This window comes from Coturnix japonica, chromosome 13 (genome assembly GCF_054131305.1).
Source record: "Coturnix japonica strain WE chromosome 13, WE-NBRP24, whole genome shotgun sequence".
NCBI classification, from domain to species: domain Eukaryota; kingdom Metazoa; phylum Chordata; class Aves; order Galliformes; family Phasianidae; genus Coturnix; species Coturnix japonica.
In genome coordinates, this window is record NC_140675.1 from 2,848,525 (window position 1) to 2,876,374 (window position 27,850).

The following is a 27,850-nucleotide window of genomic DNA, read 5'->3' on the forward strand; positions in this document are numbered from 1 at the left end:
AAGTTGGGAGTTTGTTACAAAAATAACTCACCAGCCAACCTTTGTCATATTCTGAGTTGAGAGTTGTGGTGCTGATCTCTTAAGTGTGTAAAGAAGTGACCATATGGTCAGAACTCTGTTACGTAAAAACAAACTCCTTAAGAAACAATTCCTCTTCAGACATTGTTTGCTGCAGTTGCCTTTTGGCATTGCATTTAATATGTGTTTTCTGTCACAAATACAGACGGTAATAATCTCTCCGCGGTTGCCTGGTGAATGTTACATAGACAGACATATGGAAGTTTTACACAAGTTGCAGAGGCCGTAAAAGTTGGCCAGCAATGGAGCTGCATGCCTGCTAATGAGGTATTTGGTTCTGGCTGGCGTACAACACACTTCTTATGCTTTGGAATGACATAATAAATTATTTAGCCATTTGTCTTTAATGATTAAGCAAAGATAGAATCCAGTGTATTGAAAATAAGACTGTGCTTGGATTACTTGGAATATAGTACCTTCTAATAGACTAATAGTTTTGCTAAAATACTTCTGGTAGCCCTCATGCCAACTCCAAAGGTTATTCCAAAGTTCCTTTTGGAAAATACACAAGTGTTGAGGTCCAACTTGCATGGCCATTTAGAATTTTTATGAATTGCAACAGCAAGAAAGCCAGGAGTCTATGAACATGTGCTCCAGATGGATGTCTTATGGGGCACTGGAAACAGGCAGTGGGTTTTGTCTGATGCAGAGTTAGGTGCTGTGGAGCATCTGAGAACCTTGAGCTCCAGCAGCAGGGTAAGTGTCTGGTGGTGTTCCATCTCAGTGGCCTTAGATGAGTGAAAGTAAAGTAAACTAAACCAAGCCATTCTGTGAACCTTGAGCCATCCATCCGCGCACCTCTCAAATGAGGCTGCATCTAACAGATGTCTGCTGCATACTTGAAGAATGAGGCATAACGGAGTTTGCAGTCATCTTTTAGAACGCGTGTAGAGGAGAGAAAAAATGTGTTCAGAAGCAAACCAGAAATGAGAAACACTGTAAATACAAAGTAAAAGTAGAGAATAAAAGTGTATTCTAAAGAGGGGCTGTTGTTTTTGAATGACTTTGACTGGTCTGACATTGTATCTGAACAGTGCAGGATAGTTGCTCTGTGCGGGTAGTTACAAGTTGTTATATCATGTCTGTTGGCCGTTACTTGTATATGAAACATTCAGACAAAACAGCTTTCAAAGCCAGAAAGAAATTATGTTCCTGGTTTAGTGCATACTGTGTCTGTTCAGGCGTATCAAAGCCTGTTGCCATTGGCTGTCCCAGTCCAGAGGGGCAGCAGAGCTTCCCTTTGCCTTGCTGCCCTTCCTCCAATAAGAGCTGATGTAGCATTAGCTGTAATGTACTCATTTAATTCTTTAATGACTTGTAATCAACAACTGAAAACATGCTTTCCTTGAGCCTTGGTTGGAGAGACCTTTATTTTTAGCCATTGAGTTGTAATGAGATGGGGAATTTTATTTTTAAAGTAAGTTCCATATTTGTAAGCAAAGCTATGAGGTGCACGTTCTAAACAGCAATTACTTGTTCAGAAAAATCTGTACTGACTGCTACCTCTGAACTCATTTGTTGTTGGCATTTCCTCACGAGAGCGTTCTTTAGCATCTGTCTGTAAATTATGCTCATTACACAAGCATTTGCATGCCTGGAACCTAAATAAATGGTCAGTGTGTTTTCAGAGAGTGGGTCCGGGGGTTCTACACTGAAATGCTGCGTTTCCCATGAGTGAGAGAAGCACTTGGCAGCAGCCAGTTGGCCATGGGTTAAATCAGGTGAAGAAGATATTTAGTATTCTGCTGAACTCTGAGCCTTCTTGGAACTACATTTGCAAGAGGCTTTGAGGCTTACTAATGTCCCTACAACTCATTCCTGTGGGCCTCTCTTTCAAGGCTCAGCTGTAATAAAGCTCTTGAGTGCTGAGAACAAGATTTGCAATGTCTTTAAACATAGATATTATGCTGAGTTACGGCTATTCCCTCTATTTTGCTTATTTGCCCATTTAATAACCTATGCCTTATTAAGTGTTTAAATCAGTTCTCTACATTTTACCGAAGTGTTAAGGTAGTAATTGATAGGATGAATAGTAATCAAACTACTGGAACTGAAAATCAACAATAACTCCTCATGGTTTTAGTGTATATTTTCATGCGATTTAAAAAATGATGATGCAAACAAGAAGGTATAATTAAAATCAAAGAGACTTCTGATCTTTTGATTGTAGAGACACGTGTTTATTATTACAAGATTCATTTATCTGATAAACTGGGGTAACTTCATTGCTAATGGATCCTTTTTTTGCAGTACTGCAAAGCAATTCATACTGTATTTATAAATAATGGAATAAGGACAGTCTCAAAGCATGCTACAGCAGTGACCTTAGCAACAATGAATGAAGGCAGTGAATCCATTAAAAAGTTGTTCGCCATTGAGATTTATAGAATAGTTTGTGATTCCACAGCACTGTTTGCTTCTCAGGAACAGGCTGATGGCTGTGACAGTCACTCTTTCAATAAATAAACATTTACAAAACATGGAAAGACAATTCTGAAGATGACTGTGGAGCATTGCGGTACGCAGAGCATTTGTAAGGTACATGTAACACATGAGCGATGGCTTTCATCTGGGGTCTGATACCAAGGATTTTTGCTTTGTAAATTAAAATTTGAGGGAAAGAGGTGATTGGAGCACAGATGTTATTCCAGCAAACACCAGCTGCCGGTGTTCTTCCTCTGGTTGATGATGGAAGCAACTTGCTTGTGAGGCTTGAGTGGTAAGCAGTAGCACTGGACAGCATTGTGCACCTTCAAGTGTGAAATTTTATCATGAGTCTTTGTGATAAATCATCCCTATTACAGACCAGGGCTATTAGATGGCACTACTTTCAGGATTCATCTGATGGAGGCTTAGATCGAGGTTCTTTGGTTATCAGAGTTGTAGTTAAGTATCACTACTGTGTTTGTGCTCCATACAGATGTTAGTTAACCTCTAAGTGCTGATCTTCCACTGCATCTAGCAGTAGTTTGGGTACAGGTATACCTGCATTGAGTGCATAGCTGCTTGGGACTGCTCTGGGCTGGTGGTGAGGCCACAAAGTCCCTCTGCTAATAAGAGACCCTGCTTCAGAAGGGTCAGTGAGGCGACAGTGCCACAATCTTCACATCCTTTCAATGAGTACAGCAAATATTTGTAGTCGCTGAAGCAATATGTAATCAGTCTTGTTTCCAGAGAAGATTTATCTTATAAAAACCCTCAGCAACATAATTCTTTTCACGACATAAATATCCAGAAGAAAACGTCTTTACAAATAAAGGCTGTATCTTTAAAAAATATTTTCCTATTATCCAACAGTTTCCCAAGTGAATGAATTGTCCTCATGAATTATATGGGACTGAACTTGCAGTTTATATTCCTGTTTATCTGTGAATCAAGCTCTTTCTTATTCCATGGCAGATTAATTCAGTGTGGCCCACATTTGAGAGATAAAACCCACGGGTCTGATTTTGTCCTAATATTTGAAGAAGGGATAGCAGCTATGAGATACGCCTTGTTTAATTCTGAGTTTGTACAAGCGCTGCTCGCTGTGGTTCATCAGTCAGGAGAAGAGATTTCTGAGCCTTCTTCAGCTGTTATTACATGTAGCTGAGAAGGGCAGGGGTAGAAAAATGAGGAAAGTATAATGGTAACTTTTTGTGAAGAAGAACTGTGAATTTCATGGTTTTAACTTTAAGCAATTATATGGAAATACTTTCTTTCTTTTTTGGTTTTGTAAGATGTGAAGTTACCAGAGCTCTCTTGGTCCTGTAATTCAACTGCAGAAGAAGTGCTATGAAACTACGGAGACCAGAGTCAGGACAAAGCTTCATGTGTTTCCAGGTCAGGGTGTTGTTATGGTCTGGGCTGGTGGTGGTAGCTGTGGAGGTGTGCACTGGTTGGCTGGCAGTAATTGGTGGCATCTCTAGTTTGGCATCAAACTATGGGAACAGTTGATACAGTCAAGGGTAGGACCACCATCCAGAGGGGTAGAGGCAGGCTGGAAGAAATACTGTGAATGTGGACGTAGACTAGTCAGGTAGAGGGCAGCCTGAATATAAGTCATCAGCATGTTCTGACTGCTGATGCCATCCTGGGCTGTATTAACAGGGACCTAGCCAGCAGACAAATAGAAGTGGTCCTTCCTTGCTTGCCACTCATTAGATTGCCTTTAGCCTATTGTGTCCAATTTCGGGTGCCCCAACATCACAGACTCTGATGAAAGGGAGGGAGGAAAGTGAAGGCCACCGAGTGAGTGGTCAGGGCAGGAGCCAGCACCCTGGGACAAGAGGTTGAGGAGTGATGACATTGTTCAGGCTCGGGCAGGAAAGATTTGGGGGGGTCCTGGGAGCAACACCTCAGTGCCTCCAGGATGGGGTAGAGTCATTACTGCACTGAGTGGCTGGAGGGTGAGAGACAAGGGGTATGGGCTGAAATGAGAGGTTATAGGGGTGACAAAAAAACAACCTGAGGGCAGCCAAGTACTGGAGCAGGTTATCCAGAGGGACTGGACCATCTGGGAGGCTTTAGAGAGTCAGTGGGGAGAAGAGATGACCCTGCTCTAAGCACAGAAATGGACTAAATATGATGCCTTAGATATTACCTGAGGCCCCTTCTGACTGAAATTATTTCAGGTTGCTTCATTCCATGCTAACAGGGTCAGGTGTCAGGCCCTTCCTTTTTGAGGGTAGAGTTGTTCTTTGGTAACCAGAAGCACTGTGTCTGAAAAAAAAAAGTGCCTGTGCTGTGATGGAGCTGCTGGAAAAGCAGATTGATGTACTGGGAGAAAGAGTTTGCTGTTTCAAAGAAAGTTCTGTACTTTCTGATTTGGGTTCTCAGGGTTTCCGAAGGCTGTTTTTGCAGTTGAGCATTTTGACAGTTTTCTTTTCAAGTTTACATTCAGTCTTTAATGGTTGCTGTAATTTTACTTTTAAACAGCGCAGTTCTTCAAAGGCAGCAGTGAAAGAGCATCAGCTGAGGTCTGTCTGGTGATCATGAGGGGTTCTCAGTGGCTCATTTCTTCAGCTGTCATTTGTCAGAACACACTCATGTAATCTTAATGAACAATGTGCAAAGCCATTAAAAACTCAATTACGGCTTTCTTTTTTACTGCAGACGTGAGAAAATGCAATCATAAAGTGCTGATGTGTAAACACAATAGCCACCATCTGCTACAGAGCAGCATTTCAGCTCAAAAAGAGGGTATATGTTGCAGATGCATCAATAATAGGAAGCTTATCAAGGCATCATTATGCACCAAGCAGGGGAAAAATTGAAATTTATGGCCAGCTAGAGAGCTCTTCATGGTTTAATTCCCCAATTTTCGGTGGTATGTTTAATAACTATAAGAGAGTGCCTTTTTATGTTCACTGTCATTTGAATGGATTTTTAAAAATGAATTTATTTACCATCTTTCTTTTCTCCATGCTTTTGACTGATCTGAACGCAGCACATTTGGTTTTAGTTATTCAGGAAGGTGGCAAAGCCAGCAAGATATTAACTGATGTAACCTGTTGGTTCAAGAGCACTAAATTTAATTGACCTCATATTCAGCTCCTTTAATGAGCATTTACTTCTGTGTCCAATAGAAACAGAACAACCCAACAACTTTCACACAGCAGAGATCATTTCTTCTCTTCAAACTTTCCCATTTCAGTGTCTATTTGATGACATTTGAACTTTCCAGATGGAGGTAAACAAAAACAGCACTCAGTGTTTTTTTCTGCTCTCATTACTGTTCAAAGTCAGTCCAAATCAGTTTCTTCAAGGAATCTTTTGTTTTATACACATTCATGCCTGGAGAAATTTAAATAGGTTTTCAGTCATTCATTGATCAATAATTTCTGTTTGTGACACGTTAATGCATTCCCTAGTTCTTTATATGAGTGAGAAATGTGACAAATGGCTTGCTGGTGCCAGACCCGCTTGTACCTCTTTTATTTGCACATACAGGCCTATAAATTCAAAAGAAGTCCCATCAGCTTCAATTCTGCGCTCATGTTAAAGAAGTCTGTCAGGCTCTGAATCGCAATGTGTCAGTTTTTATTACAGCTAATAAGGCAAAACACGCTTGTCCTTAAAAGGCTGTTCTGAACTCTGTTTGTTTGTTTACTTATTGCTGATCTCAGAGCTACTGGTAAGCAATGCGTCCTGCCCAGAAAAGCTTTAGTGGCATGGACAGGTAGTCAGTGCATCCCAGCTGCTGGTCCAGGAGCACACAGAGCAACCTTTGGAAGGTCCTTGAGGGTAGGGGATGGGTTATGCATTCAGGTTCACAGTGCAAGAAGGGAAATGAGAATCACATACAGCTAGGTTTGTTTGGAGGGTAATTTGTGGTAGAGGGTATAAATTATTCACAGCAGTGAGATTTTGTGAGATAGCAACGTTCTTGTACCCACTGTCAGTCATGGCATGGGTGAAGTTTAATAATATCCCCTCCTAAGGGCAGGCTTGGGGTGTTGAGCACCAACTTGACCTGGCAGGAAAAGACCTTCCTGAGGCAGCTGCTATTTGAGGTCTCTGTGGAAGTAAGAGCAGGTAGAGACACCAGATGGCACAGTTAAAGATGGGAGCAGCACCAGTAGTGGAATTTTTTTTTATCTTTTTCACAATCATGTAAAACAGTCTCTCCCCTCTGGACTTTACTGGAGACAGTTATGATCTTAGAGCCTTTTCTCTTGTATTTCTAGGCATGCTATGGGGTGTGGGTTTTTGTTTCTAAGGCATCCAGAAATGAGAACCAAGGCTGTGAATAACATGCAAATGGCAATGATTTTTTTTTTTTTTTTTTTTTTTTGGTAAGGCTATTCTTCCCATAACGAAGGCTGATTATTTTATTAAGTGTTTTTTTGCTTGATGGATATTTCACTCACTCACGTTGTGTCAGTCTCTATGTACAGGCTCTATACTCCAGAGTTATTGTACAAAAGGCCATTGTCGTTCTGCAAATAGGGTATGATTCATTTTTGGTGGGTGTCAAAAACTAAAATTGTAATTATTGCTTTGAACTTTTACTAAAAGCTGATGTTTTTCTCCCAGAGGAATGCTCCTTATTTTCATACGTGAATCTGTAAAAGTGAAATCCTCCTTAAGTCTTTCTATCATTGAAACGCCTGCCTGATGTAGTACAGTTCAGGACCCTGTTGTGCTGGGCACTGTATAGCTTCAGAGTAGATCTTTAGGGCAGGGATCCATCTACTATCCAAATAGATAAGGATTTCCAAATAGGGAAAGGATGAGGAAGACACCCAGAAGTGAAATGATGTGTGCTAAGATCTGATCAAAGATGGAACAGAAATGAATGACCTCTTCTTTACTGAATGTTTGCTTTGGCTGTAGCATCACCCCTGTATCTTACCTGTTGGAAACTGTGCTTCCTGGTCATAAATTATCCCAGGTGATACAGTCTGAGCCCAAATCTCAGATTGCCACTATTTTAGTTTATTTGGGTGGATCAGAAGATTACTGCAGCACTCAGTGAGAAACTAACTGACGAAGGGGGTTTTGAGTTTGACTGAGAGCAGGAGTGAATCAACAGAGAATGTTTATCAGTCTCACCTTACAGACTTTGATTATTAGAGAAAAAATTGAAGGCTTGGATTCAGCTTTTCTGTTTCTTGAGCTCTTTACTGTGAATTTGGAATCTCTGGATTGGGGGCCGTTGGGACTTTTAACCTATCCAAATGAAAGATCGGATCGCTAGAGAGCACCTTACTGTAGCTTTTTTGCTTGTACCGCCTCATCCCCAGCTGTGCCTGCACTGTGCTCGAGTTTTCCAAGGTCTCAGGAGCGTGTGTGATTTCTTGTGAAAGATGCACTTTCTTCTGCATCCGTGCTTTGCAGTCCTTTACAAAATGTATACACATATCACATAAACAGAAACAAACCAACAAACCACCAAAAGCAGTTTTGTGTGAGGAAGTGGCTGGTATCTGGTGGCTTAAAAGAAAATAAAATAGAATATGTATGGCTGTCCACTGGACAAAACTGATCAGAATGTTTATCTGGCTCATCTGAGTGTCTGTCAAACTGCTGTGGCACGGAATTGGGGAAGTCAATAGGTTAGAAGTGAGGCAAGGCTTTTCAAACACAGTGTGCTGTGAACTGCAAGAGGCCAGTAGAGAAATACATTTGTAGCATGACTTGGCAGCTGCAGCAGGACTCTGAATGTCAAGAAGGCTGCATTTGATTAAAAATTATTATGCCTAGCTGCTGACACATAGATTTTTTTTTCCCCCGGATCTTGGTATTTTCTTCAGCTTTTTCTGTGAGTGTCTGCACACACATAAAGCAGATCCCTTAAACAGAATTGAATCAAATAACTCTCATAATGTTTTTTCTTATTGCTAACATTTGTCACCTTGATGCATCTGTAAAGAGATGAGTTGAGACACAATGTGCTGTAAAATAACTGCTTGATGAATCAAAACATGAGTTCAACATCCAGTGCCATGCTTAATATGATGCAAGCTTCAGGGTTAACAAACTCATAAATTGCCTTAGTATAGATTTCTCTCCTAAAATTCAGCCGGTCCTTCCCTCCTAGAAGTGTAATTGTCCTTGTTGCTGTATTGCTAGTTGAGATGTTGCTCTTGTGCTAACAAGCCTAATTCATCTAGGCTCTGTACACTGGGTTTTCTTAACACCTTGCTGCTTTCCAAAGCTTGTACCACCAAGATACAGTGTTCCCGGGTACAGATTGGCACTAAGGTGGTAGAGACCATGCAGGCAAATGCCAGCTGAGAATGTGATCTTTTATAGCATTCTTTTGTGTTGAATGTGCCTTTGGGAAAGTAGGTATTTGGGGCTGTACACTGTAGGAGAGCCCTGTGGCTTCTTGGAAGGTAAATATGACTTTGTTTAGGGTGACTCTTTTATTGCAGTGTTATAAAACAATAAAAGCAAAGTTGTATTTATAATTTCTAAGTTATCTAATTAAGGCGGTTATAGCTGGCCATGAATCTATTTGTATTTATACCCTGTAATTTAGATCTCCTTTCTTTTCTGTTACCTAACAACTAGCATAAAATAGCTAGTTTGAGTTCTTAGGAGGAACTGTTTTGTTTGCTGGCTTCTAAAGGAATCATTGACTTTTCTAGGGAATCTGCTTTAACTGAAAGAGCTCAGCAGATGTTTAGTATTCATTCTTTTTTCCCTTGTCTGTGTACAGGCTCCTTCATGATGGTGAACAGCTCTGGACGGGCATCCGGGCAGAAAGCTCACTTACTTTTTCCCACGTTGAAGGAAAATGACACACATTGCATCGATTTCCATTATTACTTGTCCAGCAGAGATCGTTCGAGTCCTGGCTCTCTGAATGTCTACGTGAAAGTGAACGGAGGACCACAGGGCAATCCCATATGGAATGTCTCAGGGGTTGTAACAGAAGGATGGGTGAAGGCAGAGCTTGCCATCAGTACTTTCTGGCCGCATTTTTATCAGGTATGAGTTCACAGTATTTCTCTGTCTGTTTCCATTGAGTGTCTGGCTGGGTGTGAGCTATGAGCTGTTGTTAGCAATAAGTCTTCTGAAAATTAAATACAGCTTTTTTTCCCCGCATTTTTTTTTTTTTTGCATCAGATAGAGTTTTCATATGACAGTTTTATAGCAAGAGATGATAGAGACATCTTGACTTAATTCTTCTCACCCTTTTTCTTTACATATGTTCTCAGGTCACAGAGGAAAAGCTGGGCAGGTGAAGTAAATTATTGGAAAGTTAGAACCCACTTATGTATCATGAAATATGCATGTAAACGGACTTGGATTGGCACTTCCCATGCACACAATGGACTCATATACTCCTTGTTAAGCAGTGAAGACATGAGAACTCTTATCTTCTGATTTTTATCGTTTTACATTCAAGGGAAAAAAAACAGTGCCTGGGAGGTAATTGCACCCTACACCTTGCAGGAAAAGGAGAAATACATATTATAGTGTAAGAAAAAAGAGCATGAGTGAGATGGGAATTACAGTAAAAGAAACTATGAAAAGGCATTGAATGCTCTACGGATAGAAAACAGTAGGAAGAAAAGCTTTTTTTTTTTTTTTTTTAAATAACTGGGTAGTAGGTCTGTAAAATCTGAGCTAAAGTAGAACACTTTAATGTTCTGCCTCCAAAAAGGAGCCAAGGATTTCAGCAGAATAGATAAGAGCACACTGTACAGGGTGAAGGGGAATATGGGATAAAGAGATGCAAATGCACTGGAAGTGGTGTTTTAAGGGCTGTGCACAACTTGTCACTCGCTCTGAAATCATATTAAAGTGATCGATACTACTTTCATATTAACATCAACCAGAATCTGCTTCGTAGTAGGTGCTGTACAGAGAGAACAGAAATGATCTTTCACCCAGGTAATCAGTGCTTGAAAAACCTGGAAAAGACAGTCTGATCTCAAACTACGAGATCCAACTGTTAGATATACCAATACCAGACTTCCTGAACCTCATTACATCTTTTGCAAGTTTTTTTAGAGGTCAGGTTTGCTTTTCCCGAGGAAGAAAATCCTTTAAATCAAAGAAGAATTTTGCACCGCTGTGCAAAAACGAAGAGCCTAAAGGCAGCAGTGACTGCCTGGGAGTGGTTCCTGCCCAGAAAATGCAAATGTTCTCTCTCTTTTTCTCTCCCTCTCCTGAGCCTCACCTTTATGATGGATAAAGTTCTAATTTCCCTCTGCTAAAGTATGGCTCTTAAAATGTTGTCAGGGATCTGACAGTCTGCTCTGTCCTTGGTCCCTAATTTTGTCCATTGGTTTCTGCAATCTAGTGACTCTCTATGTTTAAGGAAAAAAAGAAAAAAAGAAAGAAAACTTTAAGCTCTCAAAAGTGGGGGGGAAATGCAATCATGGAATTTTATCAAAATTACTGTTGGTTACATCGTAACACTTGTGGCTGAAGGAGTCCAGAGGTGGCATGGTGATAAAAGCTTCTGTGTACCGATGCCTGGGGAACGTCTCATTGACACTCACAATCCAGATTATGCTGTGAGAGTGTTATTTGTCAACTTTAAATCAAAACTGCACGCCCGGAGAACAGTTTGTGCAGAAGAGGCCTGAATGGATATTCTGTATTTCAAAAGTACAAGGTAACACAGGGGGGAAAAAAGTATTTCTCCTAAATAATGAAATCTACGTCAAGAAAAATGTTTATTTTCTTAATACCCAACAATTACACCATCAGTAATTGCTGTGTGCATTGAGAAATCTGAAGCCAACTGCCCAGGATGCAAGGTATTGACAAGTGCCCAGAGCTTTGGAGGTGTGAGTAGCAGCAAACCAGTGCTAGGCCTATTGCCAGAGGGTCATGGTTTGGGTCTGGCAATTCTGCACAAGGGTTGTATGAGTCACCTACATCCAGAAGCACTCTGCTGAGGTATTAATGTGATGGTGGTAGAGGTTTATCAGCTCTGCCCATGAGTTAGTTGTGCCTGGATTCCCAGTCTGCGAGCGTTTGTAGTGTAGTGAGAAAAATCTATAATAGCTCTAGGAGAAAGGTAAGACGTGTGCTCTTGAATTACTGCATGCCACGAGGATTAACTTAGTCCCAGAATGCACTGAGCACAGCACTACAGTCTGCCAGGAAGGGGTGTTTTGATGTACTGATCCTGTGTACTGTATTGATCCATGCCTGAAGAAGTCTGTCGTACCACGACAGATGAGCCACGCTACATCACTAACACAGACATTGCTGGTAGATAGCAGCAGTGAAATGTGGGTTTGTTTATGGGTAAGGAAACATGAAATGAATCTTGGTATTTGCAGTTCTCAGGAGCATTTAAGCATGTTGAAGAGCCAAACTTTGCATTTGCGAATTATATTAATTTCTGAGAACTTCCAAAAATGTTAAGTATTAAACACTTGTTCTTCAGCCCAGGTGCTTCTGCTCTGCCCACTCTGACAGGGCTGAAGTGGTGCAAAACTGTATAAAAGGGTGAGAACAGTGTGGAAATCTGAACTGAGAAATAAAGAGATCTTAGAGTAGAGTTAAAAAGGTAATAAAATAGCTGTCCAAACAAAGCAGTGTGAATTGAGACCCTCTGCTCTTGTCAGTGATTTTGGCAGCAATGTGAAGATTAAATCCATGGTCTTTTTAGAAGCTGACACAGCTGCTACCGACTCAAGGTTTAGGTTATTTTGTGCTCTATTAAAGACACTGAACTGTGTCACTAATTAACAGAGGTCAGTCCGCTATGTGTTTGTTTTTACCTCAAAGAAGCGGGGAATTATTCTTTCCAAGTTCTTGGCTTTCAGGAAATTGAGGTAGTAATTCAGCAAAGCTTGTAACTTCTCAGCTATAAGATAAGCAAAGTAAAGTTTGGTGGCTATGAAGGCGCAGTTTAATCCTAGTCTGAAGGGAGTCACAGTAATTGCTGTGTGACCTTAGCAGTAAGTGTCGTGTTTATCATGAATGAATTTTCATTTATCAAATAAATTGTCATTTCCATACTGAGGACATGCATTCTATTCCTTGTTTATACAGTCCTTAGAAAGTATTCTTGAACACAGGAAACATTTATTGATGGTTTGATCATCTTCCAGATATTTGCTACCTCCTCTTATCCTTCGGACAACCTATTTTTTGCCCACCTTCATCTGCTGCAGAACTCTGTTTATATTGCTAGCACCTGAGCTTTTCTTACTTTGTTTTTTCCCCTTTATTTCTTTATTCTACCTGTTTTTATCATGGCATTTTTCTAAAGGGCTTATTTCAGGAGTGCTCCCACTTGGAATGCTTTGAACTGAGGGAGTAGATCTTAAGATATCATGGGAATATAAGTAGAAACTAAATTATGGAAGCCCAAATGCAAAGCAAAATGATTAATGGCAACCTGATTATGAAGTACATGCTGCTCCACTTTTGTAGCTTGAGCTGTGGTGGTCGGCATTCAAAAAGCTGAATCTTTTGTTGAGTTACATCTTCCAATGGAGGAGATGAAGAAAAGGCTCAATAGTGACAGGCTAGGAATGCCAAATTTTATTTAAAGTGGGAATAGCAGTGTTGAAGACTGGCTTTTAGTAGTTAACAAACTTAATGGTGTTTCGGTAATGATTTTGATAGTCACGAATTATCCTGCAAAAACAGTGGCTGCTGCAGTAGTAGTAACTGTGCCAGCTGAACACATTAATTAGCTTTGTCCTTGTAAACTTTACAGCATTTAATACTGTTTTTTTCCTGAATTTTATTTTGCTTATTTGGCAATAGTTAATTAGTTTGAATTTTACCAGTCTCCCAGAGTCCCCTTGCCCTGCCCCAAACTCTCTGCACACAGTATTTGTATTGTACTTATAGAACACTTCAAATCAGATGTAATTGCACACGTGTGTAATTGGTTTCTTTGCTCTTCCAAATGGAAGCAGTACATAGTTCTCACTAATCCTAATTAATATTGCTCTTTTTGTTATCTGTGTCAAGTTGATTTTCTGTCTTTGACATGTGTCTTCATGCTGTATTGCATAGGTACCCCTTTGTTATTAATGATAAAATGCTTTGAATGTATCAGACATTGGAATAGGAGTGGAATGTGGTGACTGGCCAAATGACTAGTGCAGTTCTTTCTAAGAAAACCTTTTCTTTGTATTTCAGGTGATATTTGAATCTGTCTCTTTGAAAGGACATCCAGGGTACATAGCTGTGGATGAAGTCAGAGTTCTTGCCCATCCATGCAGTGAGTATTCTTTGTTCTTCTAACCGTCTCAATGCGTTAAATACCAGGCTTTGCAGTCTATAATACTGGGCTTGGCAGTCTTAAGTTGTGACTTATCCAATAGTGCCAACTGTAAAATCTCTTCTGTTTTGGTATCCCCCAAAACAACTAAAGACAGCCAGCCTTGTGCAATTAAATAACTTGACAATTTGTGCAAAAGGCAAAGGTGCTCTGATTCGGTCACTTGTGCCAGGATGTTTGTGGAAGTTTCTCATTGTAGAAGAGTCACAAGAACATAAAACTCTGTTTTGTTGTTTCGGAATTGTTCTGCTGTAGGAAAAGATCTAAATGTTTCTGATAATGTCCTGCGTGGTTAACTTAAGGAAATAAGACAAATTGGTTCGATATATAAAGTAGTAAAATAAGAAAAGACATATCCTAAAGGTATCTCTCAAAAGAAAGGTTTTTGATTCTGCATGAGTTATTTAATAAATAAATCTCATTTAGACTTACACAGCAACGAAAACTAATGCAAGTTCATTACACTGTTCAGAAATATTTGTTCTGTTTCTCCTACCTTAGCTGTACTATGCCCAGCTTACATTTTTCCAGCATAGAGAGACATTAAGCCTCTACATTTGTGTGCGCACTTCTTTGGTTTCTCTGTGCATCTACTGAGAGGCTCAAGGACTTTTGTATCCCTACACTGTGTATGGAGCATACAGATTTTTAACAGCTTTCATGTTCATTGATGAGTTTAGACATATCTCTTTAAAATATAGTATTTTTAAAAAGTAATCCATAATAAATTAATGTCTTTTAGTGCTTGAATTATTAATTGTTATGTAGCAGATTAAATTGAATTTATGGGTGATACTTTGGCTTATTATATTTAGGTTTGTTTATAACTTTGATGCTGTAGTATTTCCAGGTGGCCTGATGTCCTTTGGGAAGGTAGCCCACCACCCCCATCAGGTTGGAGCTTTAACAGCCCCTTTCACTGGTTCTTAGTTTCAGTAAATGAGCAGCAGCTCTTCCAAACAAAATTCTGTGGGTGAGGTTCACCCATTTTATTTCAAAGAATAGCAACCATTCGCAATGTGAGGTACATGGCTCTGCTCAAGTTTAACAGGACATTTCTGATAACTGCAGTATGGTTAATTGCAGTTTAACTGAATTATATTTGTATTTACCATGTGCTTGTTCCTCGGGCCTTTGGGTGTATTTACTTCATTAAGAAATACTTACAATCTGTGTTGACCAGATGTTGCTGATAACTGGCAGCCTCCAAACAAATCCCCCAAATGATGTGTATGCATTCCAAAGCATGTTTGGTGGTGACTGATCCCTTTACTGGGAAAGAGGCCACAGAACCAACTGTGAGGCAAAGACAAGAAGGTTATGGGATTAAAAAATATATAGCAACCCCAAATCCTGCTTGGTGAATTATTAAAACTGATGTTTAAAACTCCATCTCCAAGTACATGCAGGTTCCTCTGGAAAATTAAATGCAATCTTGGTGACCCAAAGCTGGAATTACTCAGACTATATCCAGTGCATTTGAAATCAGTTGGCAACCTGCAGTGTGTGCAGGTCCCTACAAGCTATGAGTTCTCTGCAGTCTTTGCAAATACTTCTGTCTGATTCCCAGTGTTGTCTTTGCTGTTCAGTAGTGACACTGTACAGACTTACTTTGCCCCTCGGGTTCATTTTACAATTGTTAAAACTCAAAGCACAGGAATGAGGAAGCTTCTGATTGAGCCTGAATGGCACTTGAAATTATTGGTGTTATGTTTTAGTTTTGAGGCTGGTGTGGCTATATGTGCCTGATTTGGAGCTCACTCATACCTGAACATAGGCAGAAGTCACTCCTAAATAGCCTGCAAGCAGCACATAGTACTTGCTTTGCTGCCTGTCACCCAGAGGTGGTTTACCAGTTGGCTTTGACACGCTGCTCTGACCCCTAGAAAGCACGATAGTACAGAATCCCTGCACTTTGCTTGAGTTGTCAGCAAACTGGGCATATGGAGAATGTGGCACAGGAATTAGATAAAAACCTCTGACGTAGCATGCGGGCAAGGGTTTTCTGTTCATGTGCCTGTAGTAGACAACCATCTATTTGCCAGGCTTCCTGCACACACATGCCTACATCTTCTGAACCTATTTAATTCCAATAGAAAAATGTAGGTTAGTTTGTGCTCTGAAAATATGTAATTCCTTGGCTACTTATATCCAAAAGGTAAAGATGAAGTTGAAAAATGCTGACCCTTACTGTATTAGAAGGCTGTTGTGTGTCCTACTCTGAGAGTATTTGGTTGGTGCACAAACTTCCTTCTGAAGCCCAGCAAGCACAAAGCTAATCAGATGATCTTTTTCTGCTGTCACAAAATATGTTGGTGATATCAGCATTTGGATGTTGGTGGTTTAGTGTTGAACGAATACTGAATTTATTGTCATCAAAAAGCAGATATTGGCGTTATTAACCAGTGCAGCAATCCAACACTTACCAGTAATATCAATGTTTCATTTAATATCAGTGATTTTATATCAGCGGCATTGTTACTCCACAGTTACAGGATGTATTTGATAGTCAATACAATTGAAAGGAGAAAATTCTTTATACAAATTTGTTTTGGCCAGCCACACTTGACAACCTCAATTTCATTTCATTTTGCCCTTGGTAGAGCCACAGTTTCCTAAAGAGAAAAAATGTTCTCAGTTACTCTTAATAGAAGGGAGTAACAAATTGTTTTGGTGACCATGAAAGATCTGTAAGATCCCCTTGCTCTGCACCAAGTAGCTCAGTACTGAGGGACAGCTTTATTTTGCTAAATCTCTTTGTCAGGAGTAGGATGACTTGCTTTGTTCTGATATCTGTGTTGGTGTAACACAATCGCTGCCTTGCTCTACCCTTCCTATTCTTTGCATTTCTTGTTAGGAAAAGCACCTCATTTCTTACGGCTTCAGAATGTGGAGGTTAATGTGGGACAGAATGCGACATTCCAGTGCATTGCCGGGGGGAAGTGGTCCCAGCATGACAAACTCTGGCTTCAGGTAAAGTGATGCAATTTTTTCAAGTAAAATAAATAGACAGAGGACAGCAGGGTGGTGGGGCAAATGTTTATCATCAAAATCCTTTGAGAACTGCCTTGAGTTGTTTCCAGATCAGAATTCAAGATGATAAAATGCAGAACTGTGCTTCAGAAGATGGAAAAAGTGGCCAGCAAAATGTTAGTTCTAAACATACATCTTCAGACCTGTAAGCACTCCTTCATAAAAAAGAAAAGGCAGAACAGGTGCAATAATCCCTCCCTTCTGCTTAATTTTTGGTCTTCTTTCCTTTTGCCCTCCAAAAATATTGTTGACAAAGGCTGAGGGAAGTATGTTGAGATGAAAACATTCCTTAAGGTATGTTATAAAAGGACAAAGCCAGTTTGTACTCATTTTGTTTCTTCCTCCCAGTTTCCGTTGGCTTTTGCTCTGCATTGGCTCTATATTGATAGCAGAATGTTCCTCTGGTTGCTCACTAAATGACCAAAGAGTTCCTTCTCTTTGTGTCTATTTTCATTCTACTGGTTGGACTTCAAAAACTGTGTTGTGCTATTCACGTAGTGACAAACTTAAGTGATTTTCAGTTCTGGAGTTAGAAATGGAGCTTTTAGCAAACTGGAAGGGTGGAGTGCTGTTTGCCAGTGAAGGACAAAGTTATTACTTGTGCCCTTTGGAGTACTTGGCTCTGTGGAGTTCCAGCATTGCCATATTCTATACTAGAGTTCTTCTGGAGACTTTGAAGATAGTTGAGTTGAAAATTGTTTGAAATTGGTAATCACAGCCTGAACCTCTGATTAATCAGCTGAGGCAAATGTTAGGTCAGCTGTGGGAGCACAGGTGAGACTAATTTAGCTGTGGTCCCAGAAGGGGTGGAGCTTGACTCCACCTCCTCTAGACCTCATTTAAGGGCTGACCACCACTGAGGCAGTATCTCTTGGAGATTGCTCCCTGGTGGAGGTTGCTTCAGCATTTCCCAGCGAAGACATCCATATTAGTGAGTTTTTCCTCATAAATAACCTTCTGAATATCTGTTACCATCTTTGTATCATTCCACCTTGCACTAGTCTAAATACTCAGGCAAGAATCAGTTTACTAATGGTGTAAACAAAAATTAATACCGGGAAAAAGATTGTGTTGGTGAGAAATGTGGTTGGCGTTCTGTAAAAATAACAGTCATTCTAACTGTACATTATTAAAGCTGTTATCTTAAATTATACCTTTTAGCCTGAAAATTATTGGCCTATGTTGTACTTTTAGCATTAACAGGAACATATTTTGGCTTATTCTATATCTTTTTTTGAATTATTTCTGTGAAATCTTTCCACGGAAAGATTATATGTGTGTGAAAAAACTTCTGATCTGAAGCACTGTGAACCTTTTTTCCAAAGAGAAGAAGGGATTTGGGAGGAAATCATCATTGGTAGGGGGATCCTGGTTTCCATTCTTTTAAACTGGAGGATTTAATGAAAACAGCCTTGGAAATATTTCCCAAAATTGATTACTGGAAACTGGCACAATGACTCTGTGTTTTCCATTGAGGTTTCTAATAAAATAGACCAACTGAGCAAGTTCAGGTGTTTATGCTGATTTCCAGTTAATTCATCATCTGTCACTTTTCCAGTTGGGAAAATGCTGCATGGCATTGGTGGAGAAAGATTTATTGAGGATTGCTGGACATATAAACATTGCTGTTCATCCAAGCAATGTATTTAAATTGTTCTGGAAACAAAGTTTTATGCCTGAAAATGACAGGTTTATAAAATCTGTTCACTTATAGTATTTTCACAGGAGTACAAAATGCATTCATTTGTAGTATTTTCATGTCCTGGATAAGCTTCTGGATATACCCAGTACAAATAGTCTTAGCTGTCACTCTCCAGGCTTTTCAGTATACATAACACATCAAACGCACAAAAATATGTCAGAATTTAAGTAGATACAAAAAACTTAAATATATAAGAACATTTAAGCCCACTACTTCATAAAACCCAGAAAGCCTGTAAATTTTTCAGGGACGTTACCAGCTGTCTTTTCCTGAATGAATTGTACTCGTACAAAATCTAACCTAGTGAAGGTCTGAGCAGTTTTAAGAGTAACGAAGAGTGAATAATTTGTGTGCCTTTGTGATGTGAGTTGTTTTCATCTGTCTCCACAGCAGTGGAATGGGAGGGACACAGCATTAATGGTTACTCGAGTCGTCAACCACAGGCGTTTCTCTGCTACCGTCAGCGTTGCTGACACTTCGCAGCGCAGCATCAGCAAATACCGGTGTGTCATTCGCTCAGATGGAGGATCTGGAGTTTCAAATTATGCAGAACTAATAGTGAAAGGTAAGTTGTATTAATACAGCAACTTGGTGTTAGTTGAGCGTTTCCTCCTGTGTCAACTGTGTGTAAAATTTGACGTCCTATTGGGCCTTTCTTTCTTTCAATCCTATTAGATTCAAGTAGGAAAAATGGGTAAAAGTGACATGAATTTCAATCATTTTCTTAAAACAAGTATTTGAATCAAAGCTTTATCTGAATACAGCCTTCTTCATGAGCTCTTGAAGTAATGTATGGTAGCTGTGGATAATTTTAATGCAGTCAGCAGAATAGTTTATCTGTCAGTCAGCTTCATCTGGCTTGCTTTACATTTCATCAGACACAAATAATCCTATGGTAGTGTTGCATGTCAGAAGAGTCTGTTCAAGACTGTTGGGTGCAGGTGATCTGGAATGATTCTGTTGATGTCCTGAAGCACACAGTACAGATATCAGTAGCTCTTAATGGAAGCTGGAGGTTTCAGCTCTCTTATTAACTGTGATTCAGGAGGTGATGCTGTGCCTGACACGTGCAAGGTGGTATTTGCTTAAGAACATCCATGATGCACGGAATGAAATGCTATTTACTGCGCTGCTTTATTAATGTTACCCAAGCTGCACCACAAGGATGCTCACTGTGTCTTAGGAGAACAAACCAGAAGGTGACAGTCTCCCCTTAGACTGCTTTAGTGTCTATTGAAGGCAATACTGATGTGGGTGGAAGGAATCTTCTCAGAGAATATAGTTTTATTGATCAAAACTTTTGTACGTTATGGAGATAGAGGACTGTTGGAGAAATGAGATCACTTTGTTCTACTGTAGTACTTTTTTAGCAACTTTTTCTGTCACTTAGCACTAGCACCTTCACAATGTTTTAAATATCCAATGTTGTAGATATTCAGGCTACACTGATCATGAAGAGAATGTTCAGATTAGGTGCGAAATGCTTTTAATTCCCACCAAATTATCTACTATCTCACTTGTTAGAGGAGTTAACTTATGATTAAAATGAAATCGAGTTGCCAAAAGCAGCATATTGGTACTGTAAAATTGTTAAGTAGAGGGAAGGCAGTCTTCCAGAGCAACCAATATTAGAGTATGCAGAGTTGGGCATGTGCCTGACACTTTCATGTTTAACAGTATGAGGAGGAGAAAAATAGAAGAGTGAGTTGTAAATGTGAATGGCTGGACATCCAACATGATGGACATTGGTAGACTCACTGCTGAATTACCCAGGCAGACACCTAGGCAGAGAAACTTGAGGAGAGGAATATTGTTATGGGAAGGCACACTCCTCTGCTCTGTGCTGCTGTATTAGTAAGCAGGCAAAGTTAAGTGGTTCATTTGAGGTTAGCTTGATGCAGCACTGTGAAACACTGGGATTGCATGGATGAGTACTTCTAGTCTGGCTAATTTTAGCGTGGGTAATAGCAAATTCGCAACACATATATACAGACTGAAATGAAAGCAAATTGGAATTGTTTAATTCTGAAGAGATGTTTATTGAATTGCAGTAATGTACTTGGGTATACATTAAATTAGTCTGTAATTGAAGTTCTGCTCAATTGATAGTCCTGTCCCTAAACCTACTAAATCCAAGCTAATTCTTTGCCTCACATGCTTTTTCCCAGTTAGCTGAACATAAAATCATGTAGGATTTTTTCAACAAAGGTCAAGGTTGAAAAAACTATCTATATATCTTTCTCATGTGAAGATCTGTTTGCTTCCCTTAGCCGTAAGATATTTTATTACAGCAATGAGAAAGTGATTTACAGTTCTTGATGCTGCATAATTTAGTAGACACAGATTGAGGAATCTTTATTTGAAATACATTTACTACCTCAACACTTGAAATTGGAACCGTAGATACTTCTTTCAGCAAATAAACCAGTGATATTAAACACAAACCAGCCCCTTCGGTTGTCATACGTGACTATGTGGACATTATATTTCCAATACTGAGAATGCTAGAGAACTGCCACTGCAGAGCTGTTCACTGTCTGTGCAAATACCTTCTGTAAGTGGCAGTAAATCTATTCTTCTCTTTGCACTTCAGAATCGTAATCACAAAGCCTGCAAAACCCATCATTTCCATCTGCACACCTTACCATCCTTTGGTGCTCCTCTGGAAAATAGCTCTCCTCTATTTCTTAACTTTCACAGTCTCTCATACAGTAATTTTGTGTAGGGCAGGCTTCGAGTATCCTAGAGCTTCTACATCTTGCTGTACTGATCGCATGCAGATGGAATGCTTCTAGTCCGTAATTTTCTTTTAAGTAAAAGCTGCATGGCAGTTATCCATATTCTGAAATAAATGCATATTTTGCTTGTGTAAAGATTGTTTAAAATACTACAAAACTGTCCAGGATCTGAACACGTGAGATCTGTATTAATGATACAATTCGAGTGTCCTTCCAGAAAGCCTCTTACTTCATGTGGGAGTGTGAATAACATTTTAAACTGTGCGTGTGTTTGTATTGGCAAGTTATTTGCGATTTATTTTTCTGATCCATTTCAGGTAGTTTGAGTGCCCAAATTAATGAGTGGTAGAAATTTGTAACTTCTTTTTTCTTGAACCTGTTTGTTTTTGCAGTCTTGGCTCACCAGCAGGTCTTTTGAGATCATTTTATTGCTACCTGATGATTTTTATGAGATCTGTTCTATGCTGCCACAACAGGAGTTGCAGTATGCGACAAAACCCCTTTACAGACCTCTCAGGATATGTTCTTTTTCCCTTCAGTTTTGCCTTTGTTGATTTTTATAGTGTTTGATTACTCAACACAGATGTAAGACAGTCTGTTCCTTAGCTGAGTGGCTTTCTGTCATCCATGTGATGTTTGGGACAGCTCATCTGTTTATCAGTCACTTTTTTCTTGAGGTTTTCAGACATGAAGCTGATACTTGCAATGATGCCAGAGGGAGAGGTGGGTTGTTGTTTTTTTCCCCAGTGTTGCTTACTGTTTTTTCTCTAATTCTTTTCTGGTCTGATGCCTGTCAAGACAACAAATAACAATAAATAATTATGCATTAAGACAAAATACCTATGTATGTGGTTAAGTTGCTTCAGTATTAAATATATAGAGATATACCTTGCAAATTCACTATTAAAAATTATGAAGTAGACAACCTCTACCTGCATTTTGACCAGTCTCAGTATGTACCATTGGAGTTGTATCCAGAGTAGTTTCAATTAATTATTAAGCTTCAGGAAGAACTATTAGGAAAAAGAACTTTCCAAAGCCTAAAAAAAATAAGAAATAAAGATATGTCTCGCACATCTGATCCAGGCTGGATCTGGCCATAGAGATGTTGCATCAGGCCCTCCATAGGTCTGCTTGGGTGAAACAAGTGGGAGTGTAGATATGAAAGTATATTATATGGCATTATGCATGTACTGCAGATTAGAGCTTGCATCTGGACTGAAAATACAATTGACTTCAATGTACTTCCTTAGGATGACATTGTTATGGGGGCCTGTAGTGACAGGATGAGCAGAAATTGCCCTCTTCCAGTTTAAAGCTGATTTAGATGTGATATCAGGGAGAAATTCCTTACTGCGAGGCTGGTGAGACACTGGCACAGGTTGCCCATTGAGGCTGTGGATGCCCCTTCCCTGCCGTCATTCAGGGCCAGGCTGGATGGGGCTGAGCAACCTGGGCTTAGAGGGAGGTGTCCCTGCCTACAGCAGGGGGTTGGAAGGAGGTGATCTTAAAGGTCCCTTCCAACCCATTCTTTGATTCTGTGACCATAAACTCCATAGTCTTTCACTTCATATTCATCCACAGTACATGTATAATTTTGTACCTTAGGATACTGGTATGAAAAGTACTCATTAAATGTATCATAATACCCTTGCCATCACAAGATAATATAGCAACTATTGCCATAACAGTACTCAGATCCCTGGGCTGGGGGTACTGATAAGAATAGTAGCAATGTTGCAGTCATCTTCTTTTGCCTGAGAGTAGCTGGAAGATCCTAACCTGGCCCCTCACTTGGAGCCATTTAGGTGAGAAACTCATCTATGGTCGAAAATAAATGCTTTTTAGATTTCACTGTTAAAATATTTTTTTATAGTGTGCAGAAATTCAGATAGGAATTTTCGTGCCTCACAGCTATTAATCGGGCTCATCCAGATTGTGAAAGTTGCTGAGTAGATTTGAATTCACCTTGAATTAATCAAGGTCCTGCACGTTATCACTTTATGAACAGGGAAGCATCTCTCGTTGGCACTGTCAGCGGTATCAGGAAAGCTGTGATGGGGAGGGCTTTCCTCAGGCTTCATGCTCTCACACTCTCATGTTCTCTCTTTGCCTTTTTACACATCTGGATTGTCTGCAGAGTTAATGTGTGCAGCACCAGGAGAAGTTAAGTGTAGATTTGATCGGGTGTGTGTTAATGTTGCTCTTTTGGATTACCACAGAGTGTATGTGTGGATGTGAACCATTTGTGAAGGTTATGAAATTAGTGAACATGAGAAACTGACTTTGTGGTTGCGGGGTGCCTGAAGAAGCTGCTGCCATTCCTTTATTCCTCTGTAGTCACAGTGATGTAGGGAATGCAATGCTCCAAACCCTGGTGTTCAAATCTGGCTAATAATTACTCGAACTCTTCACTCTGTTTTAATCATCTAGTTTGGTGTTGTCCAATAGCTATTGCTTTAACTCAGATCTAATCATTGGATGTCTGTGTGCTGAGAAAAGGGGAGATGAGATTTTGAACACTCATTCCCTCTCACTGAGAGCTTTGCTTCCTCTCCTTTCACTCTGCCTTAATAGCTTTTGGAGGAGGGGAGAGCGCTGAGGACAAAGCCGTTGTTTCATAGAAATAGGCAGTTAGAAAGAATGATACGTGTTATTTCAAAAGAAAATATTTCCTTCTCCTTCTGTTTAACCTCCAAAATAGAACTGGAAATGAAGCCTTTCTTGGGAGCTGATTGATAGACATACATGATATTATAGACTGGATCCATTTTTCAGAGCTGCACTGTGCAATGTGGACTTGCAGTCGTGTTGCCATGTTTGTATTCCTTGTTTTCAGTGTTTACGTTAGCCAAGGATGTGTGAATTAGAATGGGTGCTTCCGGGAAGAATACAAAGCTACAGCTGTGATACAAGGACATTTCCTAAGCTAATTGTTGACAGTTCAGGTCTCCAATTTCTTTTCTTTCTGCCATAGCTCTTCAATTTCTAAGCTAAGCAAGCAGAGATTGCTGTATGAACTTTATCTTCATTGTAGGCACTTGGGAAATGAATACAACTTTCCTGTCACAGCACTGACTTGAGTTTCAGGAACTATCAGTGTTGTGCATATAGGAAAGAAATTGGAGATTGGGATGGGGGGAAGGCTGGGCATTGGAGGGGGGGGGGGGTGGAGGTTGGTGGTGTTTGATTTGTTTGTTTTCCTCCTAGAGATGCATTAAGGAGTTATGTTTTAATCCTGACTGAGCATGGTAGACAAGTAGGCATGGGATTGAGTTCCTTAGGATTGTTCTTAATATGTATGTTTCTAAGCGTGATGCTCATGATGTATAAAGTTCTTAACTGAATACAAGATAAAAATGCAATAACAAGTAGAAAAAAAAAAGAATACAAAACAATCTTTTTGAAGTGAAGGAGCTTGAGTAAATCCTTGTGCTTTCTGAGTGTGGTTACCTGCAGCCTCCCTGATGTATCTCAGGAACCGGTTGTGATGGTGCAGGGAGCAGACGGCTCATGTGAGCTGTTGTTCTGCTGGCTGAAAGCCATGGGGCAAGCAGTCCTCACCAGTCTTAGGCAGAGAGAGCTGTTACAGCTTTGTAGGAGCAAGGAGGCTTCTCCCAGGGTTATCATCTTCTCTCTCTCTAGAAGAGGACTCTAGAAATAGCTAGGAATGATTAACTTAGTAAAAGGCTTGTTTGTTTTTAGTTTTGTTTCTTTAAATCTTTCCTCTCAACTTGACCTGAGTAACTGCAAGATTTGTTGTGGGAAGAAGCCTTCTTGCTGCTTTTAAGTAAGATAATGTTATGAATGTATTGAATGTATGAAATAATTGTGCCCTGTCCTATACCCTCTTACCTGCCTCTACCAAACAGAGGAGAGGAAATCTCCAAAGAGCAAAAGTAATGAAAGGAAAAGCATTGCTGTGTGATAGACTTTGTCATCTCACTAGACTGCCCTGGCATTCCTTGACTTTTCCATCAGCTATTCATGTAGACCTGCATATTTCTATATAACCTTATTCTTCTACCTGCTGTTCTGAGAAGTGTCTCCCCACATCAGACAAATACAAAGGATAAAGTGGGAATCGAAGTAAATAAATGAGCTGTTTAATCATAACAATTTCAATCTTAGTATGTTAAAATTGCCAAAACAATTTACATAAGGTTTTGGTCTTCAGATAAAAGATGTGGTCCAAAAGTTGGTGGAAATAATATGTTGTTTTTTGGTTAGTGTTCCAGTAAACATCTACCTATTAGCTTCCTATTGTAGAGAAAGCTCCCAACAAACAGTTCAGCTGGTGGAAGGAGGGAAGCTTGCAAGAACAAATGAATGTGTTTCAGTCTGCCTAGGATTACACTCATGCTTGAAAAGTACAGACAAGGTAATTTCGTATATTTCATGCTGCCTTACATCGTGGAGGAAGATAGCAGTAATGCAATTTTCAAGTATCTATTGCTGCTGGGGCGTACAGCGTATTAACTTATGTTGAGGGACTTTCACTGCTGGAGGCTTCTGTTGTTCTGTAGTATTCATATGACAGTCTGTAGTCTTGCTAATACCAATTCTCATTTGTTTATTTTTAAAGGGATGGGAGGGGTAGCAGTTACTTGGCCAGTGTTGTTTATTGTCCCCATTAGCTTTCTTGCTTGGTGGCTAAAATATAGTCAAAATACAAAATTGTCCCTTTGTTAATTGTTCTGCAATCTATGCTGCTGTTTCTAGTAGGGTTTGATCCTGCTGGGTTATGCCTGTAGTTGATATTTGGCAGTCAGAACACACAGCCCTCTCCGTGCCCATTTAAAATCATCAGAAAAGTTGAAGGCAGCTGCAAAGAAATTAATTCAGGAGTGCTGCTATCGGAAGGAAAAAAAGCATCAAATGCTAAGGAGATATCTTAAAAGCCTTTGCTAGCTGGAAACGTTCTTGCAGTTAGGATAGCTTGGCAACTCAGACGATCAGATGTACACCATGCAAAATGTATCTGGAACTTTCCATTGTTCTTTGTTTCTTTCCAAGGTACGGTGTTTTCTAACAGCTGATTGCTTGTGATGCTCATATGATATTACAATTCAAAATGACGCCCCCCCACCCACCTTATGACTCAACTATGAAATTTAGCAGAAGGTTTGAGTCACATGCGTCGTTAACTGTCTCTCTTCCACTCATCTTTCTTCTGCCTCTTTAATTGTAGGGAAGTTATTAATGAACTTTCAAACCTCTTGGCAAATGGAACCTAGAACTATTCTTAATTTGCCCATGCTGTGGTTACAATCCTGTTAAGTGCTTTTAATTCAAGAGAAGGCACTTGAAGTACCATCTGTCATTGTACTGGATATTGGTGAGGAGTCTGGTATGATTAGGAGACCTTTGACACTTGTTAGATATAATTGGTGGATATGAGCTGTTATCTCCGCAGGAAGGATATCCTTTCTACATCAAAATATCTTTTCTGTTGCAGGAGGGGGGAAAAAAAGCCCAAAATTGTAGTGCTATACTTAATATGAAATGTGGGCAAAGATTCATTAGATTTCTCAGTGTGCAATGGTCATTATTAATAAGAGAACCTGTCAGAGTAAACTGGCAAAACAGCACGGATTCCATTTATATGTGAGAAATGGTTGAATTTCAAATGAAGGGAGTAAACTCATTCTATTGGGATGCAGGTGCCTCAGATCATGATGACTGGAGATTGTAGGAAGTTTGTGGTGCTAGACACACAGAGTGTAAGGAAGCATAGTTACTGAGCTCTTTCAGGAATGCAGTAGTTACTGCAGCTAATAGGCTTGCTGCAAAAGTATTACATTTGCTACTGGACAACTGAATGAAGTCAGGTGTGCTGAATGGAGGCCCTTCAGCCAGCTTCTGTTAGATATTGAGGGAAACAGGGCTTTTAAAGTTCACACAGTATTTGCCTCTGAATGATGGAGCTGAACTGCTTTGCATTCAAAGCCGGCAGAACTGAACTCCAGGGAGAAGCTGGGTGTTGGTTACGTTAACATTCGCCCTATCCAAATGAAAAGATTAAAGAGCATTTTTCAGCGTTAGGGAAGGAATGCTCACTCTGCAGTCAGCTCCCACTCAGCTTCGAGATTATTGGAGGTAGGAAAATATCCGAAGTTGCAGTTTTGCATTTAGATTTTGCAGTCCCACTTCTTCCCCCCTGCTCCACTGAGGAATTTATCTGAGCCAATGATTTCCCAGCATCCATGGTAGCTGTCAGGTGAGGAAATGCAGATCCCAGATGATCACCAACAAACCCCAAAACCTGTTGTGATGCTTTTCAGCTTTGATCTGATGTGTTAATCTTCTGCCATGATAAATATCACCACTTGTTGCCCTCCTTTACTGGTGCTGGGATGCTTTGCTCACTTCACATCCTTCCTGTTACTTCTGCCCTGCTGTGACTTTGAGAGATGCCTTCAGATGTAGGGGCAGAAACCTGCTGAGCAGCAGTTAAGTAGTGTGATTGCAGCAAGCCCTGCCTCTATTGTAATCCTTAGCCTATGGATTTGAGGGCAGAAAAAAAAAACAAACATCAACATAATATGAAGTTTCTTGGCTTTGTACAGACTAGACCTATCTCTCTACAGGTGAGATTTC

General features: G+C 39.9%; 1 protein-coding gene across 4 annotated transcripts in view; it reads left to right on the top strand.

Moving 5' to 3' along the window:
* Positions 1-27,850, top strand: part of LOC146758586 (receptor-type tyrosine-protein phosphatase T-like) — a 199,151-nt gene that overhangs the window by 142,578 nt on the left and 28,723 nt on the right. For all 4 annotated transcript variants that reach the window (XM_085514542.1, XM_085514541.1, XM_085514544.1 and 1 more), the window contains 4 exons: positions 9,227-9,498; positions 13,636-13,717; positions 16,635-16,750; positions 18,903-19,077. In XM_085514542.1, coding sequence (XP_085370668.1) covers positions 9,227-9,498; positions 13,636-13,717; positions 16,635-16,750; positions 18,903-19,077 — 645 coding nt within the window. The remainder of the gene's footprint in view (positions 1-9,226; positions 9,499-13,635; positions 13,718-16,634; positions 16,751-18,902; positions 19,078-27,850) is intronic.